General features: G+C 40.5%; 1 protein-coding gene across 8 annotated transcripts in view; it reads right to left on the bottom strand.

Annotated features, from left to right (window-relative positions):
• The window catches only part of TENM3 (teneurin transmembrane protein 3), a 450,345-nt gene that overhangs the window by 129,637 nt on the left and 306,881 nt on the right, over positions 1-13,827 (bottom strand). For all 8 annotated transcript variants that reach the window (XM_055081142.1, XM_028481606.1, XM_055081143.1 and 5 more), the window contains one exon: positions 3,685-3,807. In XM_055081142.1, coding sequence (XP_054937117.1) covers positions 3,685-3,807 — 123 coding nt within the window. The remainder of the gene's footprint in view (positions 1-3,684; positions 3,808-13,827) is intronic.

Genomic DNA, 13,827 nt, shown 5'->3' with positions numbered 1-13,827 from the left:
GGGATCAAGACCACTCCTGGAAAGATCAGGAAGAAAAGGATGGGAAGACAGATCTAGATACACATGGGAATGGAGCTCTGTCTACAGGAAATGAAGGTTTCTGGTTGTTTTGCTGAATAGAACACAAGGTCATCTGCTGGGACTGAGGGATGGAAGCTTTGAGGATGGTGGGAGAGATGGAAAGAACCGTTGAGACGCGTGGGGAGAGAGCTCGCAAGGGAAACACAGAAGGGCTGCCAGACTGTTGAAGCTGATCAGCCAGGAGACAGGCGTTACTCCCTCTTTACGTGGAGGGAGTTGAGGCTCACAGATGTTGAGTAACTTGCTCAAGGTTACGGAGTAAACAGATGAAAGAGCTAGGATTTGAATACAGGGCTGCGCGATGCTCTCCAGCACGTTAGGCTAAGTGAATTCCTCGACCCAGCGGAATAATTTTAGCTTCTGGAAAGAGACTGGTGTTTGAACTAAAAACGACATCCTCGCCTCTTTCCTCACGTTGCCCACTTCCATCAGTTTTGCCCGAGACCTCACACTTGACATCTCATCTCTAAAATCTGTAGTCAAAGAAGGTCTCAGGAACAATCAGGAAAGAATCATGGCGTGTAATAGAAATTCTTCTTTTAAATACTAAATACCATTCAGACGCTTTGGTTCAGTATTCACTTAAAAGCGAGCAGGGAGTTTAGCGCCATGATTGCTAGCACCATGACTGTTCCTTAGAATTGTATTTATAAAATAAGAATAAAACAGGACTGCATAAAGAAGAGTATTGCATTTAGAAGCCACGAAGTAATCTCCCCATCATGCTTAGCACGGTTAATTCTCCCAGTGAGCTTCATTCAGAATTGCAAGAATTTCTTAAGGGTTATAATCTCCTAGAGTTTCTAGAGATGATGTGATCTGGTTCTCTGCACAGTTTATAAAACTGAAGTAGTAGATGATGGTGCATGGTCTCTGCCGGTTCATCAGGGATGCTTAAAAGCATTGTTTTTAAGGTACCTCCCTTCTTGCAAACACAGTCCCCTCCTGCCCCCTGCACTCTAGGTCTATCAGCATTTCAGAGATACATACCCAGAACCTTTACTTGGAAAAACTAAAATAAGAATTCCTTACCAATTTAGGGTTTTTCGGGCTACTGGAAAAATAATAAAGATAACAAGTGAGACTATTATTTAGGTCACACTTTGGACAAAGTCTGAGCCCTGAGATAGCCTTCTTTCCATAAAGAGAAATTCCTACGAATCCCCCCGTCCGGCTGGCAGGCTGCAGGATCCGTTCTTCTCCAGTATATCTAACTCATTCTGGGGCATCTGTCATCTCCTCCTTATGTGGGAGGCTAGGAAGATGGTCCTTCACTTACACGCATACAGTACGTCCCCCACACATGAACCTTCATGTTGCGAACTTTCTAAGATGTGGATGTGCAGCCGGTTCCAGCAAGCAACCAGCACCTGTGCCATCAGCGTCAGGCGTGAGTGACACTGCAGCTCGCCCTCCGTCCCCTATTGCTGACAATGCCGCAGCTCTACCATCTCCCACCCCCTCCCTCCTCCAGGCAGTAACTCTTCCTGCCCGTTCACTGGATGCCAGCCCCTGGGTGCCAGCTGTTGTACTGGACTGCTGTGCTTTCCAAGGTGCTGTCCTGTAAGGTGAAAAATGTCTTCTTTAGTTTGTGTTTGTTTTTTATGTATTATTTGTGTGAAAAGTATTAGAAACCTATTACAGTACGGTACTATATAGCCGACTGTGTAAGCTGGGTACCTAGGCTAACGCTGTTAGACTTAAGCACAAATTGGACTTACGAACGCGCTCTTGGAACGGAACTCGTTCGTATGTAGGGGACTTACTGTATACAGTTGCTCCACTGGCACCTGTCAACTGCACCCCGTGCGTTCTGTGATCACACGGGGACTTCAGTCCCTCTTAGGGAAGCAGACTTTCAGAGCTGTGTTTTTGAAACTGTGGCCCACAATCCTTTGTAAATTGCAAAATTATCTGAGTGAGTTTCAACTAGCATTTGTGATAAATGGGAAACTCAGTAAAATGGAAAATCCCAAGAACCAGCACCGAGGCTGTGGGAGGGTCTCTGAAGCCACAGCTTTCTCAATATCACACATTTCAAGGACTGTGACACTAATTAGCCACCTTATTTTCATTCTGATCGTAATAAAAGGCTAGGATGTTGCAAAATAAACGAAACGTCTACAGTAAGCATTTGTCTCTTCAGTCTGTAAAAGAGTTCCCTACATGTGTGGTTAAGAAGTGCTGTTTGACCATTTTCATAGGAACAATCCACTTTAAAAGACAGTCTAAACTGCAATCTATATAAATCAAAAATAAATACTCTTAATTTCTGTGTAGTTATGGATCTGTTCATGTGTGTGTTATCAGTGCATAAAAAATTAAACAGTTGTTTAAAGTAATTATATTTCACTTAATTGAAATTTCCCACCAACAGTCTTAATTAGGTGAAAGCTTTCCTTCACTCCTCTAAATCCACTGTCACTGTCATCAGGCACCAGATTAATAGTTCTTTGGAACGTATAGCACTTTGTATCAAAAGACTCCATACAGGGGTGGGGTAGCGGTATTTATTATTACTATGAAAATCTAATGTCTTATAAAATCTCTCAGCCTTCCCAAGAAGGAAGAGGAGTGTCATAAAGTATTATTGTTAAAATAAAACAGAAGCTGGGAAAGCAAAGAACAACAACAAAAAAATGGTAAAAGCATTAGTCACAGCCAATGGGTACATGTAAAATAGCAGCATATATATAAATACAAATAAATATACTATATATAAATATACAATAGCTTCTTTCTAGGCTTGCAAAGAAACTAGCCACAAGAGGATGAACATAATAGATGCCAAAGCAGAACAAAAATATACTAGATAAGAAGAAATAACGAGGAAGAAGAGCCAGGGAAATGTTTAAAGGCAAAGGATATATTGCTCACGTGACAGAAAAAGGTGTCTTGATCTGGTTACTTTGAGACATAAAGTATTCTGACATTTTGCAAAAAGTCAGAGGATGCCAAATGCCAAGACATACATACAAGCACACACACATACATAAAAATAATAGACTTACATATGTACATATTTTTCTGGGTGTTTATATTGAAAAAATGAAATACAGCATTCTCTAACCGCTTAAATTCCATTTTTAAACTCAGAGCCAATTGATTTGAAAGTCTGTTCGTTCAAAGTGTAAACTTTTGAAGGTTTAAAGAAAGGGCAAGCAGAGGAAAGGTCAATAAATGAGAATCCTTTCATGTGTTTTGTATGTAAAAGCTTTAAAAACAAAATGAAGATAGTATTCCAACTCCACGTACCAGCTGAACAAAGAAAGCTCAATACACCCAAGGTAATATGAGAGGATACACCGAATTATAATCTATTTACAGACTAAGAATAAAACAAAATGCACACTCGCAGGAAGGAAAGGCAGAAAAGCCTAGCCATCGACTCAGAAGGCAGAACACTGTATTATTCCTATAATAAAAATGTGAATTTTCAATCCTTCAAGTAAACGAATAAAAGTCACTCATTAAAAGATAATATTTGTAATTCCGAAACCTTTTCCTTCTCCCATATAAAGCTGAACGTTACATGGGTAAAAATAAATTTATGGAAAAGAGATGTTAAAAGAAAAACACAGGACACATAATTCTTTCTCTTACCATTGTCACCAGAAGGTAACGATACAGTGTTCGTTGGCATGGTATCAGAATTCACTTTTCCATTCTCAAATGTGTCATTTTCAGTCTGCTGTAACTGCCAGTTGAGGCCAAAGAGATGCATTGCTGGGGGTAAAAAAATACAAGTTGTTTAAAGGTCTGCTGCTTCTAGCTACAATATCAAATGGTATATATGTTTATAACAAGAGTCACATGTAAAGTTAAAATTTCCATGTTCTGAAATACCAAAGATGGTTGCATAATAAAAATTAGAAAACGAACAGTTCCTCAGTGCAACATGGCAGCACTTTAATAAAGATTTGATATTACTCAGTTAATGGGTACCGGGAAATTCTTAGGAGTGAATCATTATTTGTTCTGCTTTGTTCCAGTTCTACTCCTCACCATCATTTAAGTAAGCGGTAGTATGCTCTCTAGCAGTACTTGCCAAACTTACATGACCACAGGCCACTTGCACATGTACAACACTTTGTTGCAATATCTATAGGTTCTCAAGAGACATGATGCTATTCTCTTGGATTAAGGTAACAACTGGTCTCACAGACGAATTTGGTGCATGAAATGTTCAGAATGGATTCAGATGCACAAAATATAATAATATTTGAATGTTCTAAATTTAAGATAAATAATCTTCGAATTTATGACTTACAATTCAGCAAGAGCACAGATCACGCAACATGCATATGTATCAGGTGATTTCATACAGAGTGTCTGATGTGGGTCTGCTAATCTTATAAACGGATACAAATTTTGTAAATGTGTTTACTAATTTTCTTGATGTAAAATACTTAGAAAATAGGTAACTAGACCAAATAATTATAAAGAGAAATGTAATATAATTTATCATTTTATATATTATTTATTAAAAATATTTAGAATAATAATCACTGTCGTATTAACCATTAACACTTAACATTCATTTGTGCTCTACAGCATATAGTTTAGGAATTAATCCCTAAGGAAGGCTAAGTATCCATGGGGAAACCCAGTGACTGTCATATTACTATGTCATGAAGGAGAATTTTTCAACATTATTTGACAGTATATATTCATTATACATGTTGGAATTTACCAGAGAGGTGGAGAAAGACGTAAGTGTTTAAAAAGTATTGTTAGAGACAGTATGATAACAATCACTGTAAAAAGCCCTTATTAAATATCCAATATATAGTAACAAAACTAAATTAGTACAGTGTAAAGAGGACAGGCTTTAGATGTAGTTAGATTTGGGTTCAACCTCAATCTAGGATTTAACCTTGGACAAATGATGTAATTTTTTAAAAAATTAATTAATTTATTTTTATTTTTGGCTGTGTTGGGTCTTCGTTTCTATGCGAGGGCTTTCTCTAGTTGTGGCGAGCGGGGGCCACTCTTCATCGCCGTGCGCGGGCCTCTCACTGTCGTGGCCTCTCTTGTTGCGGAGCACAGGCTCCAGACGCACAGGCTCAGTAGTTGTGGCTCACGGGCCTAGTTGCTCCGCGGCATGTGGGATCCTCCCAGACCAGGGCTCGAACCCGTGTCCCCTGCATTAGCAGGCACACTTTCAACCACCGCAGCACCAGGGAAGCCCTGTAATTTTTTTTTAATAACTTTTTTTTTTTTTAGCTTTTTCTTTTATCTGAAAATTATTTCACTTTCATTCTTCACAGATGTTTTCACTAGTGTAGAATTCTGGATTGGCTTTTGTCTTCTTTGAGCACTTTTTTTTTTTCCTTGGCCGTGTTGGGTCTTCGTTGCTGCGCGTGGGCTTTCTCTAGTTGTGGCGAGCGGGGGCTACTCTTCGTTGTGGTGCGCGGGCTTCTCATTGCGGTGGCTTCTCTTGTTGCAGAGCACCGGCTCTAGGTGCGTGGGCTTCAGTAGTTGCAGCACATGGGCTCAGTAGTTGTGGCGCACAGGCTTAGCTGCTCCGCAGCATGTGGGATCTTCCTGGACCAGAGATTGAACCCAGGTCCCCTGCATTGGCAGGTGGATTCTTAACCACTGCACCACCAGGAAAGTCCCAAATGATGTAATATTGTTAAACATTAGGTTTACTTACAAAACGAGGCTGGATAAACCTATCTTACTTAATTGATGTAAACTTTCTGGACAGTATACATTAAGGCACCTAGCAGGACAGTCTGTAGTATATAGGTCTTTTATTTATTTGTTCTCTACTCCAGGCTACTGAACCATTTGCAGGCACCTGACCAGACCATAGAACCTCTCAATAAATAGTCCCCTCTGTCTGCATTCAATGCTCTCCACCCACTGCAAAATACCTCTTCTTCCCTCAGATGGTTGGTATCAACTTCTTGGGAAAGCACTCCCTGACTGGGTGAAGCATCTCTCCCAATATCCTTTGTGTATCTCATTCACCTTATACAGTATCTGCTACCGAGTAGATCTCGATAAGTATCTGTCAGAGAAACAGACTGTATTTTCTAAGGTTTTAAAGTGTCACACAATACTGTTGTGGATAAAAGTACAGTAATTTAAGGAAAAGTTAATAAATATGAAATATCTAAATATAAAACAAATACATAAATGCCTAAAAATGGAATGTTATATTATTAATAATGAATTAATGACTAGTCAGTGTTATGCTGTATGAAAAGTAGTTTTGTGAAAGTCCACTAGCACTATATATAACTGATTGACTTTTTTAAAAGAGTCAACAGCTTGGTGACATTCTATTACCAGTGTCACATTCTTCTGTCAACAATACCTGATATAAAATCATCCTATAGTAACAAACATACTAAACATAGATAGGAACATAGCTATATCCACCCTGTACAATTTGTAGCAAACGTATATACTCCTAACTCCCTGCTTAAATTACAGTTTTCCAGCAATTCCCTTTAAAGACTGATTTTTTCAAGGATTAAGATATAGGTTATAGAATTCTCCAATATACAAATTGTCAACTTGTAAAGAGGTATAACTTATGTCATTCTGCATTAAATTATGTAGTGTTTGAGTGGCAAAATGTCAGAAGCTTTCTGAAAATTTATCGCTTCACACAGTTTTCAAGGTTTCAGGTAATTCAGCAATTTTTGAGTACAATAATGGGTGCTAGGTCCGCATACAGTAAAAGTTTTGATGGGCATACTCTGGCATAGCAATGATAAATATTCCAAAAGGGTCAAAGTTTCTACACAAAATAACGTATCATCATAGTGAGCTTTTATGTAGCACAGAAAGTCTTCCTGAATGATAGATTTGCTCATATTATTGGTTTTAATAGACTGTGAAGAGGAGAGACAGTCCATGGGGTCAGGCACAGGCATCAAATGTTAAAAAGTAATGTTATGTTTGTGTCTGGAGAGCTATTTTTTTGGCAGATGGGCAACAGCTTTATTATGTATTTTTTATTACAGAAAATCTCAATAAAATGGGATTTTGGTCCTACTTAAGATGTCGTATAATGAGAACCATACCAAATAATATTATATCTCGTTAAACATTGTTTTGAAAAGAGACCAAAAAGTTGTTTGGTCTTAGGAAGTTATGTACTTTGAAAACGTTGGTGTTTGGTGTTGAGTGAAGCTCTTGACACTTGTTATGTGTAACTTAAGATTTTTATGTAAATACAGGGTGAGACTGACTCCAAAGTTAATGAGAGACAGAGACGGAGAGAGACAGGGACAGAGAGAGAGAGAGAGAGAAAGAGGCAGCAAACTCAAAGTCAGAGTGCCACAGAAATTCCTGAACGCTGGTATAATAAAACCACACGAGCTCTCTTGGCAGACGAATAAAAGGGAGAATTAGAGAAGTAAATAAAGAAGGGTGACCCCACTTCTTTAATGCCCGGGCTGGAAAGCAGATCTGAACCCAAGAGAAGGCATCGCTGCCACTCTTCATGACGGTACAATGGATCCTCGTTTGCGCAGGACCTGATGGAGGGTGTGGGAAGGGTGCCGAGGAGAGGCGGGGAGCTCTGTGCTCTGCTGAGCCCCGGACCCCTCTGGGCGATGGCTTAGGTGAGAAGGTTCAGGCTGGCAGCCACACCAGGCATTCTCTCAGCCACAGACAGGGTCCTTTGTGTTAGACCACTGGGATGCAATATTTTTTAAAAATAAAACATCCATTGAACACAACCTACGTGTTAAGTGTTGTGCTTCTGTTTCACCTGGTATCTCATTTAAGCTTCACAAAGACTCCGTTGAATAGTTACTTTTTTTTTTCATTTTAAATCTGCAAAAACTGAGACTTTTTGAGAGTTTAAGGTTCCAAGCAAGTAAGCAGTGGACCGTGACCTTAAACCCAGACCTTCTGGTAATAAAGGGAATACAGAGCACGACACACCTCTCTACCCTACCAGAGGGCAGTAGAGTGTGAAAATCCACACAGGAGGGAGTCGAATGTAACTTCTGTGAGGGTCAAAGGCTAGAGATATGCTTCTCTACCACATCTAGGAAACCAAAGGCAGAGAGAGACAGTATTTGGAGTTGAGGGTGGGAAAGATACTAATCAGTAACACTTGTGTATTCCAGGCACCATCCTTCCATACAAATACTTTTCCACATAGCATATTGTCTTAAAAGAAAACTTTTACAGTAATATGATGATGATGATTCAATTAATGACAGGCTATTCTGGTTAACTCCGAGAGTCTTAAAGTAAGCTGTAGAGGTGTGTGTTTTAAAGTTACAGAAATTAGTACTCATGTAGATTTAAGCAGTTCCATGTGTTTTTCACATTTTCAAATACCTTGATATCTATCATCTTCTAATAACGTAGCACGTGACAGGATCATTATCCTTGTTGTATGAGGACAAAACACAGGCTGAGAGGGGATCAGTGACGTACTCAGTGTCTTTTAAAAAGTTAGTGCATACAGAGGACTCAGGATACTACATCTCCTGACCCTATTTCAGGATTCCTTTTTATGCACTGTGCTGTTTTCCTACTTACCTGAATCAAAACTGAGCACTCACATCAAAGAAATTTTAAAAAATTTAACACAAATTGTTAATTTATCTCTCTTTTGAAAGTAGCGAACATGATCAAAAGTTGTCCACGAGGGCTTCCCTGGTGGCGCAGTGGCTGGGAGTCCGCCTGCCGACGCAGGGGACGCGGGTTGGTGCCCCGGTCCGGGAGGGTCCCACATGCCACGGAGCGGCTGGGCCCGTGAGCCATGGCCGCTGGGCCTGCGCGTCCGGAGCCTGTGCTCCGCAACGGGAGAGGCCGCAACAGTGAGAGGCCCGCGTACCGCAAAAACAAACACAAAAAAAGTTGTCCACGTGATAAAAGTGTCTTCTAAATACAAGATGTTTACCAACTATAAATGGTTGTATTTTTGCAAGATCATTTGTAAGTTGCTTGTTGGGAACTGGAATACATTTTCTCCATATTAAAAAAGTTTATGAATGGTGGTTAACTCCCCAGTGTGTCTACAAAAGTCTGCCTGTATATCCAATAGAGATATGTATACAAAACTACCTCACACTGGTCAGAATGGCCATCATCAAAAAATCTACAAACAATAAATGCTGGAGAGGGTGTGGAGAAAAGGGAACCCTCTTGCACTGTGGGTGGGAATGTAAATTGATACAGCCACTATGGAGAACAGTATGGAGGTTCCTTAAAACACTACAAACAGAGCTACCATATGACCCAGCAATTCCACTCCTGGGCATATACCCTGAGAAAACCACAATTCAAAAAGACACATGCACACCAGTGTTCATTGCAGCACTATTTACAATAGCCAGGACATGGAAACAACCTAAGTGTCCGTCGACAGAGGAATGGATAAAGAAGATGTGGTACATATATACAATGGAATATTACTCAGCCATAAAATGGAACGAAACTGGGTCATTTGTAGAGACGTGGAGAGACCTAGAGAGTGTCATACAGAGTGAAGTAAGTCAGAAAGAGAAAAACAAATATTGTATATTACTGCACATACGTAGAACCTAGAAAAATGGTACAGATGAACTTATTTGCAAAGCAGAAATAGAGACACAGACGTAGAGAACAAACGTATGGACACCAAGGGGGGAAGGGGGTGCTGGGATGAACTGGGAGATTGGGATTGACATATACACACTACTATGTATAAAAATAGGTAACTAATGAGAACCTGCTGTACAGCACAGGGAACTCTACTCACTGCTCTGTGGTGACCTAAGTGGGAAGGAAATCCAAGCAAGAGGGGAAATATGTATACATATGGCTGATTCACTTTGCTGTACAGCAGAAACTAACACAACACTGTAGAGCAACTATACTCCAATACAATAAAAATTAAAAAAAAAAGAATAGGACAAATGGAAATCAAAGAGTATGATGAGAAATTTGAATCCAACAATATCAATAATTTTAATAAACTGTAATTCACATTCCAAGTTAAAAATAAAAAGAAATATGTATACACATGGCACCAAAAGCATGAACAAGAATGTTCACAGAAATATTTGTAATAGCCCCAAACTGGAAGCAACTCAGATGTCTTCTGGCAGTAAGATGGATAAACAAATTATAGTAATGATCATACAATGGAATTCCACACAGCAATGTAAATGACTGAACCGATCCCAGATGCAATGATATGGAAAAATCTCACAAATACAGTATCAAGCAAGAGAACACATTCACAAAAACCATGAATACTGACTAAGTCCATGTGTATAAACTTCAAAAGTAAGTAAAAGCCCCCAGAGTGACTCTCTCTAGGGAGAAGCGGGGAGGTGATGACTGGGAGAGCCCATGGCGGCTTCTGGAGAGCTGGTAACGTTCTATTTCTCTGTCTGGGAGGTAGTTCCACGGGTGTGTTCACTTATGTTCTGTATACTTTTCTAACTACATATTATACTTAAATTAAATATTTTATTTAAAGTAGGGCATCTGATACATAGCTTAGCTGAAGAATGCATGTTTTTACCTTCCCTAAACCCTCCCTGTAGGTGCTTTTCTCTACAAGGCGCCTAGGCATTCCTTCCTATGAGGCTGCAGGTGAGCCAAGTATGACAGCCTGTTACAGCCCCTGCCCCACCCCTGACAACTAGAATAAACGCACACACAGAGCAGAGACCCCTACAGAAAGACGGTAGTGACTCCATCAGGTAAGACAAAAGCAAGAGTGAGGAAAGGCTCCCATCAGTCAGAAGGAAAGCAATATGATTAAACAAATTCACACACTGGGTTTACGACTATCGGCCCACGGCCCTCCCAGACTGACTGGTAGTTTACAAACATTATAACTTGGCTGGCTGAGGATGTGAAGGAATTAGAACCCCTGTGCACTGCTGGCGAGATTGTAAAATGGTGCAACTACTATGGAAAACAGTTTCGTAGTTCCTCAAAAAGTTAAAACTAGAAGTACCATATGATCCAGTAACCCATTTCTCAAAATGAGCTGAAAGTGGGTGTGTCAAAGGGATATTTGCACATCCATGTTCACAGCAGCACTATTCACAACAGTCAAGAGGCAGAAGTGACCCCCATGTCCAATGATGGAAAGATGGATAAAGAAAATGTCATGTATGTATATAAATATACAATGAAATATTATTCAGTCCTAAAAGGGCAGGAAATCTTGCCACATGCCATAACATGGATGATGCTTGAGGACATTATGTTAAATGAAATAAGCCAGTCACAAAAAGACAAATGCTGTTTGATTCCATTTACGTGGGCCATCTAAAATAGTCCGACTCAAAGGGGCAGACAGTAGAATGGCGGTCACTAGAGGCTGCAGATGCGGGGGAATGGGGAGTTACCGTTTAATGAGTTTCAGTTTCGCAAGATGAAAAACGTTCTGGGGCTCTGTGGCACAACAGTGTGAAGATATCACAGACCCCACGAGCTCGCCAGATTTGCTGGTCTACCATTCAGATCATGCCCTTACTTGTCTTGCTTCCATGCCTTTGTTCCTTATAATTCCTGGTTTCTAAGGTGCCTCCCTCAAACTCTGCCCGACGAAATCTCACCAACACCTTAACGTCTAGTTCAAATGACACTTCTTTATGAAGTCTTCCTGGAATGAATATCTATTCTATACTGCCATAACACTTTATATTACTGCACCTTAAACATACCACCTTATATGTGAATAAATTTTTTACTTTCTGCTGTGTGAGGAATGGGGGGTTGTAGAAGCAGAAATGGATCGTTGCAGCTGGGGGTTAACATAGGTGCTCTGATGGGACAAGGATGAGTTTGTGGGGGAAGGGAATAAAAGTACAGGCTGTTAGCTGTGGAAAAATGGGAGAAGGTAGTTATGGGGGAAATTTAATATGTAACTCAGCTTTTCAATATTTTGCTTAGAGTTGCTCTTAGAGGGCTGGATCTCTGTAGCCTGGTCCCTGAGAAATAGGGGTGACAACAGAGAATCTGAGACTGGTGACAGTCAGAAGCAGTCTCAGAAGGCACCTAGTGCAATTCCTCCCTTTTCTCAAGGCAGAAGAACATGGATTTCCATGATGATTCCCAGTCAGAACCCTTTTGAATCAGCTGTAGTATCTGACATTTGTCACCTACAGAATTCGCGAGCATACTTTTATACTACCACCCATCTTCTTAGTTTTTTTTCCCCTGGTATTCTTAGATTGTAACCAATTTCAAGATGTTTAAAATATTTCTTACGGCATTCAGAAACATTCGTTCTGTAACCTCTTTTTTTTTCTTTCTATAAATGTTCATTAAAAAACCTCACTAACTGAAATAATTTTGAGACAATATGATGGTGAATATCTACCAGTGAAGTTTTACGAAGAAATTTTCTTTCAGGCTCAAAGACCATTCAAGTGAGAGAAATTTCCATTCCTTCTATTTGTCAAGGCTGATGGAGATGAGAGGGATCCACGGTATTCTAGCTATTTCACCTCCTCGCCACAGAAAAAAGGGCGTGCCATTGTTTTTAACCCATATGTGTTGGCTTGATACTTAAAAGCCAGCATGTGGAAGACTTGAAACCAAAGTGTATAATTAAAGAAAATTACATATCACCACGGAGGAAATTCAGGGCCATTTTTAGCTCCTTGCTGAGAGAGAAGGGGCCAGAGTCTGCTCTTGTCTCTGGGGACCGTGCCACTGAGGTTGTTATCACAGCTACTATTATTTCTGCTGGCATGCCTGTGTTCCCAGATGCTGCCAAATATGAATGGGAAGAAGGGGTGGTGACAGCTGGTGACATGGTCCAGCAATCTGCCAGAACCTTGGAGCAAATTACAGGGGATGTTGTGAAGCGAACACAGAAGCCAGCACCCTTGCCATCAGAAACCCGAACCCAGCTCATGCCACCAGAACCCTGAAGGGTATACTCTGAGGTTTTGGCAACTTAAAATCTTGTTCTTAGCATGCCTGCCATTATTGGCTAAATGCTATTTAATACGACAAGATCAAGCAAACATTCTCACAAAGACAAAAAATATGAGATAACATGAGAAGCAGATTCTGGTAAGAAAAACTAAGCTAAAAAATATCCTGAGGGCTTCCCTGGTGGCGCAGCGGTTGAGAGTCCGCCCACCGATGCAGGGGACGCGGGTTCGCGCCCCGGTCCGGGAGGATCCCACGTGCCGCGGAGCGGCTGGGCCCGTGAGCCATGGCCGCTGGGCCTGCGCGTCCGGAGCCTGTGCTCCGCAACGGGAGAGGCCGCAGCAGTGAGAGGCCCGCGTACCGCAAAAAACAACAACAACAACAAAAAAAACTCCTGGAAGTGTTTGCAGCGCACTTGGGGTTAATAGCCTCCAAAACCTTTAAAGTTCATCTCAGCAAGCTAAGGTCTAAAGCTTTCCTGTCTTATAATTCACCTCACATCCTCCACGGTACGTTTTCCCCCACAAAGTCATCTTTCTGAGAAAGAATCATTAAGAACATGTTATCAGAAGTGGCAGGAAAAGAAAATCAGAATCTGATCTTTTTTATTTAAGAACACAGTTTTCAACATGGATTGTCTGTGGCATCTTGTGGCGCCTTTAGCTTATATTAAAAGAGACCCGGGTCCAAGTCTCAATTCTGGCTCTAACTAGTTGTGGAAACTTGGCAAGTCCCTGGGCCGCTCTGAGGCTTAGATATCTTATTTATATAAAAATCTGAAGAGCTTGCACTCGATCTTAAAGGTTTCTTCCAGATTTATATTGTATGATATGTCAATATAATATTTTAAAATATAAATATTTAGGCTAAATCATT

The sequence above is a fragment of the Physeter macrocephalus genome, chromosome 20, assembly GCF_002837175.3.
Source record: "Physeter macrocephalus isolate SW-GA chromosome 20, ASM283717v5, whole genome shotgun sequence".
Classification (NCBI taxonomy): Eukaryota; Metazoa; Chordata; class Mammalia; order Artiodactyla; family Physeteridae; genus Physeter; species Physeter macrocephalus.
The sequence above is the reverse complement of the archived record's forward strand: the minus strand, read 5'-3'. Positions and strand labels throughout refer to the sequence as shown.